Source organism: Lissotriton helveticus, chromosome 5_1, assembly GCF_964261635.1.
Source record: "Lissotriton helveticus chromosome 5_1, aLisHel1.1, whole genome shotgun sequence".
Classification (NCBI taxonomy): domain Eukaryota; kingdom Metazoa; phylum Chordata; class Amphibia; order Caudata; family Salamandridae; genus Lissotriton; species Lissotriton helveticus.
In genome coordinates, this window is record NC_136065.1 from 1,135,199,616 (window position 1) to 1,135,225,437 (window position 25,822).

At 47.4% G+C, this 25,822-nt stretch overlaps 1 protein-coding gene across 1 annotated transcript; it reads left to right on the top strand.

The window, feature by feature from the left end:
• Nucleotides 1-1,571: 1,571 nt before the first annotated feature.
• On the top strand, nucleotides 1,572-18,451 carry DUSP5 (dual specificity phosphatase 5). The gene is made up of 4 exons (XM_078643760.1): nucleotides 1,572-2,062; nucleotides 7,399-7,541; nucleotides 9,947-10,166; nucleotides 16,856-18,451. Exons 1-4 carry the CDS (start codon nucleotides 1,639-1,641, stop codon nucleotides 17,254-17,256), a joined length of 1,188 nt encoding a protein of 395 aa, XP_078499886.1. The 5' UTR covers nucleotides 1,572-1,638; the 3' UTR covers nucleotides 17,257-18,451.
• The last annotated feature ends 7,371 nt before the right edge of the window (nucleotides 18,452-25,822 follow it).

A 25,822-nucleotide genomic window follows, 5' to 3' on the forward strand; every position in this document is an offset into this window, starting at 1 on the left:
AAAGAGAAAGAAAATGGCATGTGGAATATGCACATAGATTAATTATTACCGTTCACTTGTAGCCCTATTTTGTCGAGACAAACTAAAATTCTTATTGTAGGCTTGGATTCACTGCCAGTTTGCAATCCACAAAACTAGCAAAATGAATTAGCATGATGTATTTATCCTGTGATAGCTTTTCAAAACCCCTAAATAAGTTGAAATTAAATCACAATCAATGAAGACTGTGAAAGCTTTTAAAGGCAGGGTATGAAGGAAACGGTTACTGACTCTGAACTTTCCATAATAATCTAAACTACTAAAGGTGACGGTTTACACCGAAAGTAAGTTGTCATCTCCTGGAGGACAGCCCGGCGTGGTGGTGTGTGTGTCAACAGCTCTCGCAGTTCCCATCACGCTGGGCCTGATAATACCCGGGGATGACATGTTTTTCCCATGACCTGTCACCTCTCGCTGTGCATTGGCCCAGATATGACGGGGAGCCGGGGCCTCTCAGGTATGTGAAGTATGGTGTACGTCACTGCTCCGCCGTGTGGAGTTCGGCGCTGACAGTCAGCGGCTGCCGAGCCTCGGCATTTCCTCAGCCCTCCGCCAGGAAGAGGGAGGCGGAGGAGGAGGCTCAGAGACGGCCCTGCCAGTCAGCAGCCCGGAGCCTCTCTGTGAGGATGATTCAAGCGCCTGCGGCACGCCGCGCTCATTCACGGCTGAGGAAGCGATGCACCACTTCCTCTGCCTTCTCTGAGTAAACTCGCAATCAGACCGTGACTCCCCTCAGCCCCCACACCACACTCCTCGGAACCATTCCGCTTCCTTACTCTGTGGTGAGCGAGAACCTACCAGAATTACTGAAATAGGTGAAAGAGGAAGGTGTCAGGCGTTTCGAGATGGCTATCTACACAGACTTAAAGAGGAAGCTCCAAACAATGCTTTCATTATATATATATATATATATATATATATATATATATATATATATATATATATATATATATATATATATATATATATATATATATATATATATATATATATATATATATATATATATATATATATGTGTGTGTTATAATTATAATACTATTATTATGTCACATGTCTTCGGGTTCTTAACAATACATATATAATATATATATATATATATGTCACTATATATATATATATATATATATATATATATATATATATATATATATATATATATATATATATATAGATATAGTGAAAGTTTTATAAGTACAAGACGAACAATATGTGTGTTTTAAAGTGTGCATCATTAATTTGCCATATGTTTATTCAGTAGTTCGAAAGAATTAACCACTTCGGGGAATTCCTTTATTTGCAAATTCTATTTCTGGACACATTTACTGTCATTTTCAGAGTAAGATTATTTTTTTTTAAATATGGCAGCCTTCTTGAAGCTGGTTGTGGCATCTCCGCTTGTAGGTATCGTTGCAGGACCAACGAGTGGGCGGAGATACACCGCGTGGAGGCGGAGTCCTGGCGCAGACCATGTTTGGAGTTCTCATCGCGTCACGCTCCGTATATGGTCTTTCACGTCACAGGCGGGGAGCACCTACTCGAGTTAAAGGACTTGGCTGCGGGATCCCCGCTCAGTGAAGTACAAGCTCTCCGGTCCTCATGCAGCTCGTGCCACCTCGCCTGATGCCGGAGCCCGCCGCGCGCCACAGCCCCATGATGAAGGTGACGTCGGTGGACGCTCGCCGTCTGCGGCGGTTGCTGCGCGCGGGCCCCGGCCGGCGGCCGTTGCTCCTGGACTGCCGGCCCTCGCTGGACTTCCTGGGCTCCAGCGCCCGCGGATCGCTCAATGTCAACTTGAACTCGCTGGTGCTGCGGCGGGCCCGCGGGGGGCCGGCGCCGGTGCGCTTCGTGGTGCCGGAGGAGGCGGCGCGCGCCCGGCTGCTGGAGGGCGCCTTCCCCGCCGTGGTGGTGCTGGACGCCGACAGCGCGCGCTGGCAGCGCCTGCCCCCGGACAGCACCGCGCGCGCAGTGCTGCGGACCCTGAGCAGCCTGCCGTCCGGGCCCCGCGTCTGCTTCCTGAGAGGTGAGCGGCTGTGGAGGGGTCTGTGTGTTCAGAGAACAGATCAAAGTGTATCCCTGCTGATGTATATGGGCACCCCTCACACACACATACACTCTTTACAACGCAGCGCCGTGCTCAATCTGTACACGCTGGAGTGTGGTGTATAGCGCTGAGCGCATGGGAGGTACATGTTAGTGAACCTCTGACAGTGGGCATCGGGGCATATGATGGGCACGGGATAGTTACCCTGCGTTGTACAGAGGGGCATCTGGAATGAAGGAATGTGACCCAAACCGGGTGCAAGGAGCATGTGGTGTCCCAAGGTCGGAGCATTGTGTACATGCATCGATCTCACCCCGTGTCACAGAGGACGCTTGCAGCTTTTGTTCATGGAAACACCGCCTGTATTCATGCACGCGGAAATGTGTGATGCTCAGGGAGACACCCCAACTTGACTCCACTTCAAACTTCTATAGTGTTTACAGGAGCACCGACTGATGTGTGTGAAGACATCTAGCAGTGTAAGGGGAGATCTGTCAGCGCCAGTGTACACGGGGGGGGGGGGGGATCTGACACTGGGGCATCTATCGAAGTTAGAACAGTAGACTGGGAGACATTTAGCGCAATCAGTCTAGCTTGACTGCACATGACCGTATGTACCTTATATAGAGAGGTCTAGTAAAATTAGGGAAATGTCTGTCCCGGAATGTATGTGCCTCAGCTATTGTGCAGTGTACAGGTGCGTGCACCTGATGTACAGGTAGGTAGACATCTGATAGCCACAACAAGCGTACACAGACGATGCATATTCCTACGTCTAACTTATACAGAAGACAACAGTACAGGAAGATGTCTACCTCTGTGAGTCCACAATGGGACATGTCATGTACAAGGGATTTTCCCACATGACTGCATATTGACAGTTCGTGTATATGGACAGATTCGCGATGTATAAATATCGGTGCATCTTACAGTGCACTTGTGCAGAGGGGAGGCCTGACGTGCCCGGGTGCAGATAAAAGGAACTAAGCTGCTCTGGAGGAACTGCAAGCCCGGCCGCGTACACTGCTTATTTATCTGCTGGAACAAAGACGACCGTGCTCGGACAGTTGTACAACCCTAAGTGCCATTGGCAGACCCACCTGGACGTGCCTATCAGATCGGTAGATGTGCACATTTAGTGCCTAGAAACGGCAGAAGCGCAACATAAATCGCTCTGTAAAAAAACATTACTTTGTGTGGTACATCCACAAAACCCACTCGAGGATGTGATGTGCTTGCAAGTTTAAAAGTCCCTTCTAGCTGCTAGAAGGGACCTGTAAATGCGCAGGCTCGTCGTCTCTTCCTTTGGACACTATCAATGTACTAATCACTATACCGTGATTTGTGGAGTTATTTATACCGCGCTTCTGTCAGTCTAAGCGCTGTGAATAGCAGGTGTGCTCGCACCGTGTGTTTGCACTGCCCGGCTCCAGCGTTCACAAACGACTCACTGGTTCACCCACCACAACTCCGACCGGCTCAGTTCTAACATCGCCTGCTGTCCCCATCGGAAGGCTTTCATATATCCTTGTATAGAAGGAAATTGCTTTATTTTGTAATGCGCCTTCACACAAATAAATGTACGTAACCCTGCTTAGATGCCCCCTTGCTTAGATTGCGCCGGTGGTTGCAGGTGGCTCACGTGGGGATCGGAACATACCCATTCTTCTTAAGACTTTAAAACCAAAAAAGAAGAGTTAGCGAAAGAGAAACAGTGACAAGGGCAATTTTTTGGCAGGAATGAAAAATAAGCCCCAGGGTTAAATAAGGTGTCATGAGGTGGAATCAAGAATAGTAGTAGCCTTGGCATCGGCAATCCTGGCGCTCAACTGCGCCGGCTGCCGACTTCTTAGATACAGTTTGGGCCCAGGACACTTATGCTTTTACAAATTAAGCCGCGGATGCCTCTACAGACCAGCCTTTTTGGATTTTTAAGGTGTCTGCTCTCGAAAGCGGGAGCGAAAAATAGTTTTCTTTTTTATAAGACATGCTCTATTGTTTTAATAAATGTCAAGATAGTTTCCAAACTGCGCGTCTTGTGTTTGGCGCATTTCTATGGATGTCAACCCGCGTCGGGGGACTCGAGCGACAAGACCCTTTCACGGACAGTCACGCGAACGCTGCTTGGGGTATTGCAATGGTGGCGCATGGCAGGCCCTGCCTAGTACCCACGGTCACTGAGGACACGCCTGGTGGGCCGGGCACGGAAAGGCACTTTTGAGCTCCATTACTTCCAAGTTCGTCTGCCCGTCCCAGTCCTAACTGGGTGAGATTCCCTCGTCGAGTACAGAAATTTGAAGAAAAAAACAGACGGTGGCGGGAATGCCTGAACCTGGACTGCATAGTCTCTCTTAAAACGATTGTGCTGATGCCATGTTGTGTGATCCTGTCCCAAGATCAGGATCTTTTGTAAGATAAGGGCACAGAGAGTAATTGGGCCGGATGCGCATAGGCAGGGAACCTAGTGCCGGCAGCTGGGGCTGCTAGTTGGTAAGCCAGAGCTGCCTGTCAGTGAGACATAGACAGCGCCAATGTGAGCTGAGGTGAAACGGCGCTTTCTCTACGGTGGCACTGTACGGCACTGTACGTGTTTGCTTTGTGGTAGTGTGTGTTGTAGTTGATCTAGCAGGGCGGTACTGGAGCAGGGATCCTCGCTGGTGTGGTTGGCCCTGCTGCTCTGACGTATATCGTCTCTCGGTGGGTGGTGTACACCCTTTATTATGTGATGGTTTGTGCGGTTCTCTGCTCCGATGTAGATGGTCTCTCGGTGGGTGGCGCTGGGTGGTGTGCATCCTGTATCAAAATACTTTATTTATCCTGTATCATCTGAGTGTCTGCATGAGGCCAGATGTATGAAATGATTGTACCCATTCTGTGTCTATAGGGAAATGCTTTAGTTTATATGACCTATGGTCTCTCGGTGACTAGTACTGGGTGGGGTGCAGCCTGCGTGAGGAGGTGGTTGGTGTGGTTGATGCATAGATACCGGCCTCTAGCTGGTTGGTAGGTGTGCGGCCAGGTGCAGGTGTCATGAACACGGATGTGGCCGTGTCCCTGCCTACCTACTCTGGAAACCGGAATGGCCCGAGGGTGGGGAGTGTGGGCCTGGAGGGGTTTGCCGGTGATGGATGGGCAGATGAGTCACCGCTGTGGATGAGCTGTACCAGCGTCCCGCAGATAAGCATTAACCCTTCACTGCCCAGAGCTGCAAGGAGGATACTGCCAGTGGCAGGAGGCTGTGAGAGTGGATAGCTGTTGAGATTCGACGTCTGCTGCGGGGGCACTCAGTGGTGGGCGAGGGGAAGCTTGAAAGCTCTGCACAGCACGCCTCGAAGCGCTTCCTGCCCTGGGCAGGCTGTGGTTTGTCCCCGTCACGCGCTCTGGCCCTGCTCTCGGGAAGGCCCGGTATGAATGGATAGGAGGAGGACACTGTCACAGGCTTGTGAATGGGCCTATCGATTCTCAGTGACGCTGCGTGTGCTGACGTCTGGCACCGCTTCATTCACCCTGTAGAGCGGTCTCGCGGCTCGACGTGCAGCATCCCGCGCACTCACGTCTGAGAGTGCCAAGAACAGTCCATCAATGCGAGCTACGGAAACCCTGCAAGCAGCAATGTGGCCATTGAGTCTGCACCACACTCGCAGCTATGCGTGCAGGAATAACGCTACAGACCTGCCCACACCCAAGTCTCTCTGACGGCAATAAAGAGTAGAAACGAATCCATATTTCTTTAGTTTTCCATGCCCGTCTTGCATTCCTGTGCAGGGGTATGGTGGTGATAGCTACCCATGTTCCCTGACTGTTGAAAGGCTGATACTGTGCTGCCAGAGGCTGACGGGTGACATATTCTGTACCCAGGAAGCCGCTTCTCAGGGCTGGTTACAGAGGCGACGAGGCAGGAGATGGTGTCCTGACAGAGGACAGGGAAGACGCGGGGGAGCTCTCGACAGACACGGGAGAGCAGTGGGAGGGCCTTGTTAGGAAGCCATTGCAAGGATGGGCGGGGGGCTCTCTCTTTGAGTCCACGGGGAGCTTTGGGGTTAGGGGTTCGGTTGCAGAGACTATGGGAAGGATTGGGTGGCCGCTGTTGCCTAGACTTTGAGGGTGGGTGGGTCTTTGTCACCGAGACCACGGGTAGGAAGGTATGCGGGTACTCTGCTATGGCGAGGCTCGGTTCCTGGCCCTAGGAAGGCACTGGGGCTCTGTCCTTGATAACAGTGACAGGGCGACGGGGCTCTGTCCTTGATACAGTGACAGGGCACCGGGCTCTGTTACAAAACGTGGGAAGGCAGGAGAGCCTTTGTTACAATAAACTCGTGAAGGCATGGTTGTGGTACACACACTGTGCCTGAGCCCTGCCACCGTTGTCTTTGACGATTGCAATAGCACATTCCCTCATGCATTCCAGTGTTTGATGTTAGAGAATTACAGTAGTACACAGGGTCACTGTAAGGCAGCTTACTATATTTGATGTAACACATACCCGTGCCTTCATATGTTCTATGTACCGCAACCCCCAGGCCTTCCTGTGTTTGCTCTTACACATACCCTCGCCTTCATATGTTCTATGTACCACAACCACCAGGCCTTCCAGGGTTTGCTGTAACACATACCTTCGCCTTCATATGTTCTATGTACCACAACCACCAGGCCTTCCGGTGTTTGCTGTAACACATACCCTCGCCTTCATATGTTCTATGTACCGCAACCCCCAGGCCTTCCAGTGTTTGCTGTAACACATACCCTCGCCTTCATATGTTCTATGTACCACAACCACCAGACCATCCCTGTTTGCTGTAACACATACCCTCACCTTAATATGTTCTATGTACCACAACCACCAGACCTTCCCTGTTTGCTGTAACACATACTCTCGCCTTCATATGTTCTATGTACCACAACCACCAGACCGTCCCTGTTTGCTGTAACACATACTCTCGCCTTCATATGTTCTATGTACCACAACCACCAGGCCATCCTGTGTTTGCTGTTACACATACCCATGTCTTCATATGTTCTATGTACCACAATCACCAGGCCTTCCGGTGTTTGCTGTAACACATACCCTCGCCTTCATATGTTCTATGTACCACAACTACCAGGCCTCCCCGTGTTTGCTGTTACACATACCCTCGTCTTCATATGTTCTATGTACCACAACCATCAGGCCTTCCCGTGTTTGCTGTAACACATAGCCTCCCCTTCATATGTTCTATGTCTGCACAGAGGTGACCTTGAAGCGGAGCGTCGTCTCTTCAGGGCACCTTCAGTCAGTTTCTTACACTGTCAGTGAAGACTGCTTCCTTCTCTTTCAGGGGGCTACGAGGCCTTCCGCCAGCTGTACCCGGAGTGCTGCAGGGAGCAGAGAGCGCCTCTCCAGGACGGAAGTGACGCAGACAGAAACCACCCCGAGCACAATGAGAAGCTAAGCTCTCACCACAAGCCGGCCTACGACCAGGTGTGTGTGTGTGAGTAAGACAGCGTGACGCAGGGGGGGGGGGGCGGGGTGGAAGGAGCTCACTCCCCATGCAGGGCTCTCTTCAAAGAACTAAAAAATGACATGAACTTTAGGAGAAAGACAGAATTTAGAGGCACACGGCCAAAGAACTAAAACATGACATGAACTTTAGGAGAATGACAGAATTTAGAGCACACGGCCTGCCATACTCATATATTTCTCGAATTGTTTTTTCTTGTTAGATAGTGAGCCAAAGTGATGTAAATATATAAACATGTGTGTCTTTAATGTTCTTTTAGATAGTGTAGGAGAAAGACTCTTGTTCTGGGTTTTTGTGTTCACCCCTCAGCAATTCACCTAGACCTAAAATGTTTTTTTCACTCTACTATGCCTAACGGTTAGCCCGGCAGCAGGCGGAGTATTAGTGACTTGGTTGTGTTCCTCTTTTTTTAAAGCACTTAGAGACCAGTGGTGATTTGCGCTATACAAGAAATAAAATAACAAAGTAACAAATAACAAAGTATGTAAGCAACCCAACATCCCTTCCATGAGTACTTTCACAAATTCTAGATTAAGTAATTTCTGACTGAAATGTTTCCTTTTGCTATTTCTTATACATAAATGTTGTAGTTGATACAGTGGCCATATTGTGAGGTAGCCTTACTAGTATCGTGTACATTTAAACATTTGCTGAGATGTTTAATTCATTTCAATTTTCTTCGGATTATCTCTGGATGGGTGCCAGTTACATTATGTTACACTTCATAACACGAGAATGTCATTAGTTGGGACTCACACAAATGTAGTGCAGTAAAATATACAAACACGCATTCCTGTCTGTCAATGTGATTATGTCCCTGACCAGCCTTTTTTTCATGTATGGATTTTGCCTCATGCATTTTCATGGTAGACTGCTTGTTCATAAAATGGTAGCTCCTGATTAATGCAGTCTTGTGACTGTACCCCCTTCTCTGGCCGGGTAAATCTTTTTACAGCCAGTGCATCAGTAATACCACCTATCCCTACCTTTAGATCCAGCTCCTTATCCGGGCCTTTCCTCTCTGAATGGAGGTTGCAAACATTCTCTGTCGGTGCGGGGTGGATTTGTCTTATCCGAGCCCCACCGTGTGCATTGTCGCTCAGTTTTGCTCCCTGGCCAAGCAAACAATTTCACAAGCGGAATTCTTGCTTGTCAATTCTTTCCTGTCCTGCCAGGAAGAAGAATGCCTTCGTCAGGAAGGGAAGAAAAGAATGTTTCCCCTTCAGTTCTGCTCAGGAAGGAATGTCTCATGCTGACCTTCGGCTGCAAGAGGCGTCTCCCATTCTTTTGTTAACAGTGTGAGATGAAGAGGGAAACCGAAAAAAATGCAGAAACAATCTAATGGAAGAGCAAACAGGAGCTCTCAAAAACACACACCACCTGCTATTCATAAATATGTATGTCAGACAGCAACATTACCCCTGGATATGCTGCAGGACTCTTGCCTGGTTTGCCATCCACAACAAATATGGGCAGAAAAATAAACCGGCAGAATAGTGCAGCATAGAAAGTGACCTAGGGTTAGCAAAATTCATTTCGATGACTGGCCACTTTCCAGAAAAGAGGCACACTTTTAAAGCCTCCTGGAAACGAGTTGCATTTTAATTTTTTGAGTGGGCGCGCATATCGAACTATTGGCCATTAGTATTGGACAGTACCATGTAACATTTGAGCTTCGCCCTACCCCTGTCTTTACATTAATCACGTTAGTAGGGGGTGTGAATGCAGGCCTTTTAATACCATCTCCATTCCTATCCACCCTTAAACACTTAAAACTCCGACCCTCCTACAATTGCATGTGAGGGAAGATCTGTTTCGTGTCCCATCTGCTCCCAGAAAGCTCTGCGTGGGCTGAGCCGGAAATGACGTGTTCAGCAGTGGGTTTAATCTCAGGCTGCAGATGTGGACCGACACATGAAATCAGCTCCTAGCTTTGACGCATGTGACTCACAGGCCTCTAATGCTGGCAGATTGTAGGGCAGAGGCCAGGAAGCGGCCTGCTGTGGTGCCCTGATGGTTATGTCATGTTCCTTCACAGTAAACAATTCTGCTCTTCTTGCCAGCCCTCTAGCAGTGTTGAAAACAGTGCTGCGTATTAGGTTCTTCATTATCAAATATTGCTGTAATCTGTACATTTATGTATACAGTATGTTTGTGTTGTTTGCAGAATGAATTTGCACATTTGTGCAGTGGGGTTTTATGCCACTGCACTATTTGTTACTTGTCTGTGACCATTTCAAGTCAAGGAATGGCCGGAAGCAAACATTAGTAGAGTGTTTTTGTTATATAGTATAGTCACATGTGGCACAACACAGACCAGAGTACATGCCTGTCATTTCATGAATGTTGTCCTCTTGCTTCACAGGGCAGCCCGGTGGAAATCCTCCCTTTCCTCTACCTTGGCAGTGCCCACCATGCTTCCAAATGTGAATTCCTGGCCAACCTGCGCATCACTGCCTTACTGAACGTATCCCGGAAGAGCTCCGACAGCGCTAAGGACCAGTTCCACTACAAGTGGATCCCGGTGGAGGATAACCACATGGCGGACATCAGCTCTCACTTCGAAGAAGCCATCGATTTCATTGGTACGTATTTATTCTTCTGCTTGCTATGTTGTTGGTTGTGAATCCAATGGCCCCTTGTATGCACTTAGGAACAGGTTGATCCTCAGTATATTGTGCTATCTGAGTTTACAAAGTGTTGCGTAATTGCAGACAGGTCCGGCTGTAGGGCAGTGTGGCCGCACTGGGCGCTGACCTGTGAAGGGGACGCTGACCTCAGAGGGGGTGCTGTGTTTAGCAACAGGGCCGGCCTAAGGCATGTGCAAGCTGTGCACCTGCACAGGGCCGCCAAACCCCAGGGGCCGCCACGCCAATATATATCCTTAGATACATATTTGCGTGGCGGCCCCTGGCAGGGATTTGGCGGCCTCGGGCCCCCTACCTACACTCCCTGCTCAGGGCCTCCGTGAGCCTAGAGCCAGCCCTGTTAGCAATGACTTATGATTGGAGAGATGATGGGCACTTTTACCCGGTGGTGGTGAGAGAATCCGAGAAGGCGGTCATATGGTGTGGGGGTGCCAAAAGTGATTGTTGCACTGGGCGCCACCAGCGCTAAAGCCGGCCCTCATTGCAGACAGGATTCCACGTTTCTGCACACTGGTCTCCTCTAGCAGTTCTAATAACACATGTAGTGCACTTCTATGTACACCAATTATATGGGCTGGGGTCTCTTGAACTCACAACCACAAGTAAGGATTTGAGAGCAGGACGTTTTCAAAGCACAGGGGAGAAGGTTATTGAGGCAGTGCGGCAAGTGTCGCCCAGGATCTACAATTTCAAGAGCAGTGCATTCTGAGGCGACACTCCTCCTCTGCCAGGGTCTCTTAAACTGGGGCCTGATAGAACAAAACACCCACAGAGACATGCATGTTCACTTCGTAAACTCTTCAAATCCATCCAGTCCGCCCAATTTCCCCAGCCACTCGCAACCAACACACAGAGCCTGCAGGGTCTTCTCTTTTGACTGTGCAAGTGTGTGTGGATGTCTAAGACGCAGGGAGACAGCAGAGGCCTCCGATGATGCTCACTACGAACTAGATTACCTCTTGGTGCATTAGCAAGAGCTAGTTCTCTAGGGCAATAGGGCTTGTTTTATCAACTTTCAAAGAATGGTCCCTCCTGGGTTTCACACCTGTGATCCGCGGGATCTGCGGGTGTTTTATCTCCTGAACTGCCTCACTGCCCTCTTCTTGACTCATCAAGTAATGCTGAGCAAAAACCTTCGCTGCTCCTGGAAACTGAAAAAAATAGCATCTATAAACTTCTTATCTTTATCTCTGTAGCAAAATGCTATTTTGTGGGTAAATCTTGAATTCTAATCTGTAGATTAGGACTGACAAGGGACTGTTCTATCATGTCTGTACAGTGGGTGGTTTTCGCAGAGTTCTGTTGCTGTGCATTCTACGATTAGTGAGGGCACATTCGTGACCCTATCAAAGGTGTATTCTCTGAAAGAATGCCTGGTATTTCTCGATGGTTTGTGCCGGCTGAAAACAAAGCCTCTAACCTCCTTTTCGTGTTAAATGTTGAAGGCTTTGCGGGCAGGGTTTTGTTGTGCAGCCGAAAATGCTCTGGGCAGTGTTCCTACCCACTGCTATTCAGCAAGCACTTGAAAAGCTGACATTCTGACAGGCTCCCACTGAGACGTCTCTATTTATTTCTGGTCAACCCCTTTTGTTGTCCGCGCCATTGTTTTGACAGCTCCTCCTGGAGTGTGACAGGACGCTGCCCGCCGTCACTTGTGTGATCTGGCGCTCAATTGTGTGTAGGCACCGGGAATGTTAATAGTAATTCTGGTATATTCCTTCGATGGGGGGTGGGGGGTTCTTTTTAAATGTCGTGATATTTTTAGACAGAGACAGTTCATAAATGTGCTCAGCAAATGCGAAAGACTCCTGAAATGTGTGTTGTTCGTAATGTAAAGAATTGTAGCCCGGTTATGCTTTAAATTCAGGACTGTACAAGTGAGACCAAATTGTTCCTACATTGTTACAGTATAAAGACGGATAAGGCATGCCGTTACTACCTTGAGGGGCACTAGCCCATGGAAGGGTATAGCTGCCTACCCCCAGCAGCCAGCTATCGCCTGACGACCTTCAGGGCTGGTGCAGAGTGACTCTGCACCAGCCCCACGGGCGCATTGGCTGCACAGCACTCTGGGGTACGGCAGCTTCTCCCACAGGCCAGCCTGCCTCTGAGTCATGCTTTCTTCCAGCCTCTTCGTCAAAGGCCGTGCGTTCCCTGGGGCTCGAGAGGCAGGAAGTGCTTAGCCGAGCAGTCCAAATGTAGCTGGATGTGGGCACCCCCGGGAGTGCAAGGCGCATCTTCGGTGCAGAGTGCCTTGGAGAGGCTGGTGACGCAAGAGGCCGAGGAGGCGCCGGATGCGAGGGAGTGCAGGTCACCTTGTCCGTACGCGCTCCCACTAATGGCCTCGTCTTCATTCAGTCCTCTGCTGGGAAGTCAGAGCGCCTCTTGCAGGAGGGATATACCACATCCTGGCTGCGGGCAGCGGTCACCTGAGCAGGCCGGCTTTAGGAGTTGATCCTTTATTGTCATTGGATTAGAGCCCGCTTCGTGCTCGGGACGTCATGCAGCAGGGCGGTGACCTGGAGGTTGTCACTTAGGGAGATAGCACTACAGGCCAATTGTGGCCATGCCCTTTCCTAAAGACAAAGACGCGTTTTAGACGACCTTCCGTCACCCACCCAGATTAAAGCTACTCATTTAAAGCCATTTGTGAATTTGAAATAAAAAAAATATAGTAAAAGAGATGATCTTGCCCCTCAGTGGTTTGAAAATGTCATATTTATTTTTGTAATTAAAACATTGTAGTCCCTATATTTAAGGCTTCTATGGACAGAGCTCTGGAAAAAAGGTTGTAAAAAAAAGTTGCTAAACTATCCTAAATGCCATTTCTGGAGATACACTTGCTGAAACACTAGGGCATAATATTGACACATTACAATGCCGTGTAACAAATGTCATATTTATTTTTGTAATTAAAACATTGTAGTCCCTATATTTAAGGCTTCTATGGACAAAGCTCTAGAAAAAAAAGGTTGTAAAAAAGTTGCTAAACTATCCTAAATGCCATTTCTAAAGATACAGGACCTTAAATTCTTGGACCACATCAAAAAACTGACTGGCATTTGCTTCGCCACTCTTAAAACTTTGAGAAGATTTTTCCCTCTTCTCCCTAGAGTGGCCAAAGAGACTGTATTACGAGCCCTGATTTTGTTTCGGCTCGACTATGCAAACGCACTATTTAGTGGCTTGCCCGACTACATGGTACACCGCTTGCAGGTGATCCAAAATGCGGCGGTTCATCTGCTATTCTCGCTACCTAGGAGATCTAGTGTGCGGAGCCATATACGAAGCCTTCACTGGCTTCCAGTGCCGCATCGAATTCTTTTTAAGGTTCTGGTTCTGGCATTTCGAGCGGTCCATCGTCTTGGACCGGTTTATCTGCAGAAACGGTTCTCATTCTACACCCCAAACCGTGCATTGCGCTCTGCCAACCAATGTCAAATGGCCCTGCCTAGATACAAATATGCCAGACTGGGAGGCCAGTCCATTGCAGTTCAAGCCGCCAGAGCCTGGAATGCACTTCCTCTGTATCTTAGAGCCTCTCTGACCATCTCTGTTTTTAAGAAGGGGTTAAAAACCCATCTGTTTAATGCCCCTCTCTAGTTGGGTTGGTTATGCTATGTTCTGACACTCTCCTTGTCTAAAACTCACCGCGCCAGGATACTCTGTAGTAACAGAGCGCGATACAAAATATTTAATAACATAATAACATAACATATATATATATATATATATATATATATATATATATATTTCTATAACAGGCTCTCAACCCATTGAGCTATGAGGCACTGTCTTTTGATCTTTGTTTACAGAGTATTTCTGGATTCTCTTTGTATGTGTCCAGCGTTTCTGGTGTGTAGCTACCATTAGTGCAGCAGGTGCAGTAACCCCAACAGCAATCAGAGTGACCATTTCCTTGCTTGCACTAGTCCCCAAGCCGTCTTTGATTTACTCCTGCCGCCTCTGCTTGAGAGTCGGGGCTTCAGAGACCAACCTTGGCCTTTCTGTCGCGTCCTGCAGTTCTGAACACCCCGGTAATAAGAGTGGAACCTGGAAAGATAAGGTGTACATTAGCGAAGAGCATCAGTGGATGGGGGCGTATGTAGGCGCTTAACAACGGCCCTATTTTGTACAAGCGGTTTTGAACTGCGTCATCGTTAGATTCAAGTCTAGGGGGCCTCTCATCAGCTGGCACAGCTGCTGTGGAGTGAAACTACACGGCCAGTGCAGTTGTCACAAGAGCCGTATGTTGGAGGTCTGTGTGGGTTGGCTAATCCTGTGCAGGTTGTCAGAAAATGGGTGCACAGTGTGCAGGTAGGGGCTGACAGGCGTGGGACGTGATGCGCGAGGACGACGCTGTTCTCGGGTGTGAGAAGTGTCTCGCTGTGCAGGTGCTTAGTTAGGCATTTGTTGTGTCTCATTGTGATATGCTAGCAGGCGTAGGGTGTGATGATTTTAGGTGCGACACCACTGTTATGCCTGGGGCCTGGCATCTGTACCTAAACAAAGCCGCCGGGATCTCTACAGGAATCAACAAAGCAAGGTAAACGCACAGCACAGCTCTGTCAACATATGTGCTCAGATAAAGATGTTGACAGAACATGGAGGCCTCAGGGCCAGCTGCCCCACCGTGTCTTTGAAGCAGTGCTTCCTCTTTTGCAGTTGTCATCTACTTATGTCCTGCTGGGGGCAGTGTTGTCTCACACTGGCATGTGCCAGAGGCACCCCTCATGTGGTACTAGGTCCATCCAGAGCACTCTGGTCCGCTTTGTACTTAAACTTTTTGCATTTTTAATAATCTGTAAGCTTTGGGATTCCCATGTTTCCAGGAGGTGGCACTGCCCAATGCATGAGAAGCGTGTCCGAGCATTTAAACAGCTTTTATAAAACACCACTTAGGAAGGAAAGCACACAAGACATCAAATCTCCTTTAGAGGGGGGCAACTTGAACGGGGCGGAAAGACTCGTGGCGGTTAAAGCGTGGCGACCGCTTCCGTGGAAGGGGCAGAACTGGCTTCAGAAAAACAGGGCAGTAAATAAGATAAATAAACAGGAGCCGTGCCGCGCATTGTCTCTGGTGCCGTCTCCCCCCTGCCCCCGGCCATTAAATGTAATAACATCAGCCGGCCTTAAAGGGTTGACGCCAGGTTGTAAACTTAATTTGCTGTTTGGTATCCTGACGATAACAGGGCTATTTGTGTCAGGTTAAGTGCAATAAACCGCCGTCGAGGCAGACTCCTGGCCCCACTCGGCCTTGGCAAAGTGGGATTGAAAGGAAGGGCGGATACGCCCGCCCTGCCCCCCGCGCCCGGGACCTCTTCAGAGCTGCACGGACCGGGAATGTCTGGAATGCGCCCTTTTGTCTGTCAACAAAGACGCGCAGCTTTGACAGCAATGGCGGGTCTCGGAGAGGTGTGGTGCTCGCTTCCGCTTCCTGCCCGCAGCGCCGCCAGGCGGCTCTTTCCCAGAGGTTTATGGTTTTAATGGTTATTGAGTTCCTGGTACACCTTCCGTGTCAACGAAAGGACAGGGGAAGGGCAAAAGGGCATCGACTAACGGAGTAGGGGTCCCCGAGGCCACAATGGCGTCCCACGTCGCCCCCCCCGCCCTGTGAGGCCTGCAAATTGCTATTTCGAACATGTCACATTCAGCGACAGCCGACAAATGAGGCCAAGTGGTGTTTATTTTATACGCGGAAGACGATTTAATTCCGTTTTGTTGTAGCATAGGCTCGACTAAAAATGCAATCATGGCTTTTTCGGGTCTGTGTGTTACATGTGTTTTTGGGCCCTGCTCAATGCACAATCATTGGTGTTTGTTGACTACCTTTACCCCCTGTCCACAGTATTCCTATGTTGAACACTTATTCAAGTAAAATAAACAGGGCCTTTTGAAATGCGCCGACAGTTATATACATTTTCCACTAAAACTAAACATTTCTGCTGACAGCCCTTGATCAACTAGGATTATCTTGTTATTGACATTTGTATAGCGCACGGCACCTTAATATATCTGGCAGCGCTTTTGTCATGACTGATTAGTTGACGACTGGGCATGCTTATAGGTTAGGGACAGTGAACAAGGTGGGAAGTCTGAGGTTATAGGCTCAAGGCCCGCCTGGAGTTGTGGACCTGGACCCTGTGCCTCAGAGTGATAATGTAAAGTAAAGCATGAGGAACATAGAGGCAGTTTAAGTACTTTTACATTTCTTTCTTACTAATGCCATTGCTTGATTCCTGGTTTGGTTTGAAAGATCCCGACTAGCTTACTGTTGATCTCTAACTAGTAGAGTTTAGATGTGACTAGTGGGTTACTCTTGCCATTATGCATTGCATGCCATGGTTATTGTACTCTTAACCCTGTATCCCGCACAAGATCAGCCTTTATTTGCTAGCGCCTGAACTTCATTCAGACAATCATTTGGTAGTTAGTGATATTGCATTGTGATGCTGTGCCCTATGCGTATTGCCCTGTTACTTTCTAAAGGAAGTATCCTTGTGCTGACTGTTTTCTTCTGGCTATGGAGGTCTAATCGTTAGAAGCTCGACTAGAGATGCCACATTTATTGGAACTGTCAGACAGGCCTCTATCTTCTAACGACGTCTTGTGTCATTCATTTGCAGATACAGTACGACGAGCTGGCGGTAAGGTCCTGGTACACTGCGAGGCTGGCATCTCACGTTCTCCCACCATCTGCATGGCCTACCTCATGAAAACCAAAGCCATCCGCCTCGAGGAGGCCTTCGACTACATCAAGCAGCGGCGGAGTATGATCTCACCGAACTTTGGCTTCATGGGCCAGTTATTGCACTATGAATCAGAGGTCCTCTCTGCTGCTGTTAGCCTACCCGTTGCAGCCTGTAAACGGGATACAGTCTCTTTTTTTGCTGAGGAGCTGGCTCTTGGCAAGACCTTCGATAGTTCCCGCTATCCATTCCCTACAACGGTGTTGACCACCGTGCCCCTTTGCTCACCTGTGCATCAGCTTACAATAAGCCCAATCACTGCCTCTTCCTCGTGTTAAAACAGACCAGGAATAAAGACTTTTTTCACAATAACTCTGGTATTTCAAGAGCACGCTGTACATGCGCAATACTGAGAACACACATCCGTGGCAAGGACTTGCACCCATTGTGGATGCTAAATTCCTGAACCAAAGCCCCCATGCTCACCTTTGGTATGTGCGAAGGGTGTGCAGGTGACATACTGAGCGGTCTCCAATGTGCATCTACTTCCATTTATCGATTGCTAATGGAATTCCTTGTCCTCCACACTAGAGCATCAGTTCGGCGTTTGCCTTCTTGACGATTTAGAATCTGGATGAAACAGATAAACAGAAATAATATATTATGTTGTATGCAAGCCAAACGTTAAAAAAACAAAACTTGAACTTTTTTTTCCAATGGTAAAGACTTGAATTATGTCCATTTATGTTGTATGTGTTTTGCCTTTTATACATGTTTCAGTGTGACACTGACCTTGTAAATCTTAGAGGATAGGCAAGGTGTGCAGAGCAGATGGTAACATCTAAACTCCAGTAGTATATTTTCAATTTTACGGCTGGAATTGGAGTTAACGATGCCTACTTGCAGGGTTCAGGAGCTGTTATTCCCAGCTCTTGCCACTCTGACCAGCTGATGCTTGTTAAACAACTGAATCCATGTGAAGTACATTCACACAGATTGTCATGAGGTGGTATTGTTCCTTTTTGGGTGGATGGAGCCTATTACAAAAGAGTTTTAAAAGCAGTCATTTATTTGGTGAAAACAAAATGCATTTAGAAGTATTACTGGAGATATCATGCATGTTTCTGTAAAGCAAATGCATACACTGTACCCACAACCATACAGACAACGGGTTTGGCAAGTTCCTAACCTTGTCAATAGCAACAAATCACTGGTAATATTTGTCTTGGAAAGTGGCGGCCATGGCTATCAATCACTGCTGGAAAAGAGACCAAAAAGCTTACCAGGTGTGTAGGTGACTTGATCGCTTAGGAAGCATCGCTAGGTCATAGCAGCTGTATGTCTTTTATGTACTATGTCATGGTCTTTGTTCGCCTTGATCTCCTCTGGCTACCAGGTGTGGCGAAGAGGTCAACTGTGCTGTTTTTTCTGCGTTTTTAATTACAGGGAACATCTGCAATAATTTCCTGTGAACCTGTAAATGTGAAACACTGATGGAATGCTTTTATAGTGGAAATAAACTTCCTTATTTAAGATTGTATGTCATCGATTTTTGAAGTATGGCACATACACCAGCTTTATTTGTAAACACAGGCACCTCGCTGCAGCCATTTGATCATAGAGCAAGGAGTTCCAGGGAAAGAATGAGGAGAGCAGAACTATTTCAAGTGCTGCTGAGCTATCAAAGATTAAAGTATGCTAGTATGAAATTTTCGCCTCTTCCAACAACCCTGTAGCCCAAGCTGCACCTTCATCCCTTGAATGTATTGCAAGTGTGACCTGTCTCAGTAATTATAACACATCTGTGGCCCCTTACTATCTCTCTTGCCTATCTACCTGCCGATGTGTAAAGCGCAAACCGGTTTTACGTTGTTTTTTCTCCAGCCTCAAAACATACAGTTTTGATGAGGGTGTTGGGGTCATATTTTGGAGCAGGTCAGAGTGACCATGAACAGCTGTCCTAAACTTGATGTTTTCTACATCTGACTACAAAATTATGTTATGTTGTTCTTATGTAGAACAACATTCACCGTTTTTAGCAGTCCCTTTGAGTTTGTAAGCCTGGCGATTGGCTGGCTCGAACTGGATGATGTCTCTTCATGATATTAGGTCTTGTGATGCTCTGCTCCAATCCCATGTCAGTGTTTTGTATGACTATCTTGGTCTGATAGTTTAAAGGTTTTTACTTGATTAGATATTTTTGCTTTTGTTCTCTGTGAGCTCCCTGTTCCTTTAACCCCTTCCCTGCTCATGACGAGCTGAGCTCGTCATGAGTTGTGCCGCTCGCACGCTCATGACGAACTGAGCTCGTCATGTAACGCGGCTTTTTAAAAAAAGCCGCACAGCGCGACAAAAGCCGCCGCACACATGCGGTTAACCTTCTTCTAGTTGCTGGTTATCATCCCGAATTCGCTATAGTGGACTGGGCTTGCAACACTGAAACTGGAGAACTAGTTCTGGTTCGAATCCGGCCTTGCCGGAACAAACTTGGATTCTGGGCAAATCACTTAACCTCTACGTGCCCAATGTGTAATATCTGGTTCTCCTGTAAAGCGCTCTGACGCCCTCACGCTAAATTTGCGCCATATGAAACTGAAAGAAAATGTCTTGCAGGAGTTTCCCTAGTCTAATTACTTGGCTTGCTGGTCCTACTAGTAACTTAGTTCCCTTAATAGCTGGAGGCTTAGTTCTTCCCACACTCAAAGAACAACTTTTGGAAATCAAGTTCGCCTTTATCCACAACAAGAAACCTGACAGTAATATAGGTAACACCCAAAGATCATTTGAAAACGAGGTTCCTTCTGAAGGGGAGGGAAAAGTCCAGTAATAACTGTTTCTAATTGATCAGCATGTCCATTTGCTTCATTTCCATTTCTTCTTGTTCTGCTCTCACCAGGGTCTCGAACCAATTTGAAGTGGTTGGAAGGAGACCTACTAGTGACACCTAGTAACAGAAAAGTAAACAAAAACTGCATCTTTTAATATGTAGGCATATTCACTTAAAACACTGGTTATGAGACTTCATGGTTCTCTAATAAGCTCACATCCTAAACCACGGTATGCAATAATGGCTTCACTGATGACATCACATACAACATTGGTCCTTTAGACGACACACAGAAGAGAAACGATAACATTGTCTCCACAGGCGAATCTCCCCAATAATTTACAACTAAAAGGGTCTGACATAAAACCGCTGCCCCTAGGATTAATCACTGCTTTGTTGTAAAACATTCTAGAGATATTTCAGCACTTCATGTGCAACCAGAACTGGTTCCTCAGTTACATGTTCTTCCATTGAAAAATAATGTCATGTTTTTGTAAAACCCCTAGGGTACTCAAAGGATGACTTAGGGCTACGTTCTACACCTGCAGGGGATATTGTCTTTAACCATACCCCCTGCATACAGAGGGGTAGCAGTTACAGTAACACCAGAAGCCATGCTCTGTGCTAGCTATTTATAGCGGCAGAGGGCTTTGCCTGCAGCCAAGCCCTGTATGTGAAAACACAGGATAATGTCTTTGTCCATGCCCTGTTTGTCCTGCACACTGTAGCATAGAACACACCCGTATGTGGCATGCACAGGGCAGTACCCTCTTTCCACTGCATACATGAGTATCGAGCAGTCCATGCCTTGTCCTTTGAACAAAAGCAAAAACAACAGGTGATGGACCGAATGCAGAACAATGTCATACATTAACCCCAGTACAGAGATCTGGGCCTAAATCCATCGTTTTTTTGCTCACCATGCCTTTCCAGTTTGAACCCAGCCATATGCAAATCAATCTTGACCCTGTGCCCCATGGGGACAGTCCAGCCCGAACTGGCAAGCCAGGTCCTCCCTGGACTGGAAACAAGCATCCAAGGACCGTTTTCGGGCTTTCAGCCCTCATCAGCCTGGATAGCTTGATTCCAGTGGCATGGAGAGCACGGGACTCACGTCTGAGCATACCCGTTCCACTCGGGGTGACAAAAGCAAAAACAACAGGCCATGTCTGAACTGGGGTGGCAGAGTGGGCTAAAGAACGGCGATGGATTAAACCCAGATCTGTTGACTGGGTGTGAGTGTTTGATTGGTTCAGATGCTCCGTCCATCACCACCCCCTTTTGTACCACTTTGTTCGCCATAAGTTGGCAGGGTATGGTCCGACCTGAGTCCCTTGCTCACTCTGCCACTGGATTCAAGCAAGCCGGACTGAAGACGGCTGAAATGCCAGAAACCGGTCCTCGGAAGATTGTTTCCGGTCCAGGGAAAGCATGGCTTGGCAGTTCGGGCTGGACTGTACCCATGAGGCACAGGGTCAGACTGATTTGCATATGGCCATGTCTGAACTGGGGTGGCAGAGTGGGCTAAAGAACGGTGATGGATTAAACCCAGATCTGTTGACTGGGTGTGAGTGTTTGATTGGTTCAGATGCTCCGTCCATCACCACCCCCTTTTGTACCAGTTTGTTTGCCATAAGTTGGCAGGGTATGCTCAGACGTGAGTCCCTTGCTCACTTTGCCACTGGATTCAAGCAAGCCGGGCTGAAGACGGCTGAAATGCCAGAAACCGGTCCTCGGAAGCTTGTTTCCGGTCCAGGGAAGGCATGGCTTGGCAGTTCGGGCTGGACTGTTCCCATGAGGCACAGGGTCAGACTGATTTGCATATGGCCATGTCTGAACTGGGGTGGCAGAGTGGGCTAAAGAACGGTGATGGATTAAACCCAGATCTGTTGACTGGGTGTGAGTGTTTGATTGGTTCCGATGCTCCGTCCATCACCACTCCCTTTTGTACCACTTTGTTCGCCATAAGTTGGCAGGGTATGCTCAGACGTGAGTCCCTTGCTCACTTTGCCACTGGATTCAAGCAAGCGGGCTGAAGACGGCTGAAATGCCAGAAACCGGTCCTCGGAAGCTTGTTTCCGGTCCAGGGAAGGCATGGCTTGGCAGTTCGGGCTGGACTGTTCCCATGAGGCACAGGGTCAGACTGATTTGCATATAGCCATGTCTGAACTGGGGTGGCAGAGTGGGCTAAAGAACGGTGATGGATTAAACCCAGATCTGTTGACTGGGTGTGAGTGTTTGATTGGTTCAGATGCTCCGTCCATTACCACCCCCTTTTGTACCACTTTGTTCGCCATAAGTTGGCAGGGTATGCTCAGACGTGAGTCCCTTGCTCACTTTGCCACTGGATTCAAGCAAGCCGGGCTGAAGACGGCTGAAATGCCAGAAACCGGTCCTCGGAAGCTTGTTTCCAGGCCAGGGAAGGCATGGCTTGGCAGTTCGGGCTGGACTGTTCCCATGAGGCACAGGGTCAGACTGATTTGCATATGGCCATGTCTGAACTGGGGTGGCAGAGTGGGCTAAAGAACGGTGATGGATTAAACCCAGATCTGTTGACTGGGTGTGAGTGTTTGATTGGTTCAGATGCTCCGTCCATCACCACCACCTTTTGTACCACTTTGTTCGCCATAAGTTGGCAGGGTATGCTCAGACGTGAGTCCCTTGCTCACTTTGCCACTGGATTCAAGCAAGCCGGGCTGAAGACGGCTGAAATGCCAGAAACCAGTTCTCGGAAGCTTGTTTCCGGTCCAGGGAAGGCATGGCTTGGCAGTTCGGGCTGGACTGTTCCCATGAGGCACAGGGTCAGACTGATTTGCATATGGCCATGTCTGAACTGGGGTGGCAGAGTGGGCTAAAGAACGGTGATGGATTAAACCCAGATCTGTTGACTGGGTGTGCGTGTTTGATTGGTTCAGATGCTCCATCCATCACCACCCCCTTTTGTACCGCTTTGTCCTTTGAACAGCGGCACTCTGCAGCACCTAGAGTGCGCGGTGAGACTTTCAGTGACCCGTATCGTTCTTGAATTTTGGAAATAGTTGAGAATACTCTTCTTTCAAGAGCACTACACCATAACAAAGGCATAGTCCACCTCCACTGACAGAACACTTGTACCCCACCTACATTCTCTTTCGAATTGTATTCGAGTCTTTGACCTCATAAAGCTCTCTGCTGCGTTTCGGCTTGATTCGCACTATACATATACCACATACATAGATACAAAGCAAGCACACACTGTGCGCAGAGCCTCCGCCTATAATACCCCAAGTCATGTCAGTGATGTACTCGCAGTTCATGACCTCCATCAGTTGCAAACTAGGACTACACTCACTCCAGATCCATTGATCTTGTAGTGTATGCAGGATCTTTGCCTGCAGAGGTTGTGAGCTGCATCTTCCTCTTTGGATACCACGCTGTGTGCCTAGAACCACTATTCACCCACCCAACATATTCAACATGAAGATGCACTACTTCAAGAATAAGAAGGTTTAAAGATTTTTCCTCAAGCTCAGAAGAGTGGCAGTCTCTCGAACCTCCATGGGTAAGGAATCCCACAAACTAGAACGTACTAAATAAAATATTCTTTCACATTTCCATCTCTGTCCATGTTCAGTCCTGGTTGTAATATCATTGGGCTTGGATAGGAATGTAGGAGACATTAATTTCCTGGAGGGAAAATTAAGCCATTCTAGAAAGACATTAGTAAACCAGCTGTTTGTGCATTGGAATTCGAGAACAAGACGCACCAAATTCCGTGCTGATTTGCATCACTGTATGACAGTTATTAGTAAATTAATGTTTTTCGGATGCTCTCTTGTAAATGTGCCTCCACTTAATGAATCAGCACAAACTTGAAAACACTAATTGTGAACTGAAAATGCTAAAATTGACTGCCAAATTTTGTTCTAATTTGCCAAATGGTAATTTATAAGCAAATCAATATACATTACACTGGCATCAACAGCTCCAGTTGAGTTATGTTTGAGCCAAAGTTTCCATAAGAAGGACATTTTCTGTTTCAGCTTGCTGACATATGTTATCCAGATTAATAGAGCTACAGTTTGCTTGTGTACTGTCCAAAAACCACCCCGGAAATAATGAATAGGATGAGGGCTTTCCCTTCAACAAAATAAATGGAGCCACACCGGTGGGTTAATGAGGAGTGTTATGATAACTCCACAACCACTTACCCACTACATCATGAACATCCAAACCTGAAGCAAAAACCAACTGGATGGAGTCTTTCACTATTCGGATCACTCTTTCTACCATACCATTTCCTTGTAGGATGTACAAGGCTTCTGACAAATACTTTATGCCATGCTTGACCAAAAACAACTCCATGAGCGCATACTTAAATTGTACTCCATTGTCTGTTACAACATACTTGGGCATCTCTTCCTTCTGAAACAATACCTTCAAGAACTCAATGACTACCTTAGTAGTAGGTTTTCTCATGAATTTGCACTCAACCATCTTTTAGTTATAATCAACCACGACCAAGGCATACCTCATAGTCTCCTGCAACCTGTTCAATGGTCCGATGAAATCAATCCCCAACTCATCCCACAATTTTTTTTTTTAGAAAAAGCCACTGACGACAGGGATGTATACGAAGATATCCCTTAACATCCGTGAATTCCACACAACGCACAATATACAATTTGACCTCAGTATGCATCCGGGCCATCAAAAGTAATAATAATAATAATAAACAATTTATAATGTGCATGGCTACTTCCACTGAAGTGTCCTAGCGCTAATGCGAACCAGCTGCCAAAACGAACAAGGCCTAAAAAGAAAGAGAAAGCTACCTAAAAAGAAATTTTTAAGCTCTTAAAGACTTTAAAAAAAATTACTGTTAGCCCTGCATGCACCCTATGGGCCAATCTCGCCAGGCGTGATCTTAACTCCATTGGAGGAGTTGAGCGGTTCCCTCCCCAAACCAAATTCCCTTCATAGTCCATTCATCTTTTACCTTAGAATAGGCTTTTATATCACTCTCAAAATTACTCTCCCTGGGCTACCCTCTAGAAATAACGTTTTCAATCTTAACAAGAACCATCACCTTCAGAGCAAATGGTCCATCCATTGCACAATATCACACTTTCAGAGATGACAACCCTGTCAATATATCCCACACAACCCAGCTCTTCCATACTACCTCCTAATGGAGTGGTATCCAATGGACAGGGGAGAGAATATCTGCCCTCACATTGTTTTCTACCAGAATGTGCTTCACCTGAAAATTGAATTTGTACATTTTTGACAAAAGCTTGACCAACCTGGGTCTGACTTTGTTCAACCTTTCATTAGGCAAGTTAACAAGAGGCCAATGAAAATGTCGACCTCCACAAAAATGTAAAGAAGTGATAAGTATCCCAAACACACCAGTGCTTCTTTCTGGATCATGCTGTCATTTCGTTCTAATTGAGAGAGTGACCTTGACGCAAATGCAATTGTGTACTCTTTGCCCCCAACATTCTGACTGAGAACAGCTCCTAAACCCACAGTACTAGTATCTACAGTAACAGTGTAAAGAACATAACCTCTAAAGGCAGGAAGTGCTGGAGTATTGATAATAGAGTCATCAAAACTTTAAAATGTAGAATTCTGTTTATCTTCCCATTTAACCTCATCGCTGCGGCGCGAATTCCGCCGCAGTGCTGAGATTCCAATCGCGGGCGTGGTCATGACGGCTCCCGGCCGTCATCAGCACAAGCCCACCATGACTCATGACGGCCGGGAGCCATCATGAGGCTAAATTTACCGCCACTTCTCAATAGCTTCTTCAGTGGCACTGTTAGAAGTGCAAAATCACCCACAAAATGGGAATATTACTCGCATAACCCAAGAAAGGGCCACAATTGATCTTTATCCTTGGGGGGAGCACTATCCTTTTTGGCCTCCACCTTACTCAACTTAGGTCTGATCCCTTCCACCGAAACACGATGACCAAAATACTCTACTTCTTTCAAAGGAATTATACATCTAAACTTCTTAACAGTAAAACACCTGTCCGGCAACATTTTCAGTACCCTTTTCAAGACAACTAAATGGTACTGTTCAAACTTAGT

Bases quoted from the DNA above. Each gene is read 5' to 3' on its own strand.
- DUSP5 (XM_078643760.1), top strand. From the start codon at position 1,639: ATGCAGCTCGTGCCACCTCGCCTGATGCCGGAGCCCGCCGCGCGCCAC. The intron at 7,542-9,946 runs GTGTGTGTGTGT...CTTGCTTCACAG, and splicing joins ACAAGCCGGCCTACGACCAG to GGCAGCCCGGTGGAAATCCT. The intron at 10,167-16,855 runs GTACGTATTTAT...ATTCATTTGCAG, and splicing joins AGAAGCCATCGATTTCATTG to ATACAGTACGACGAGCTGGC.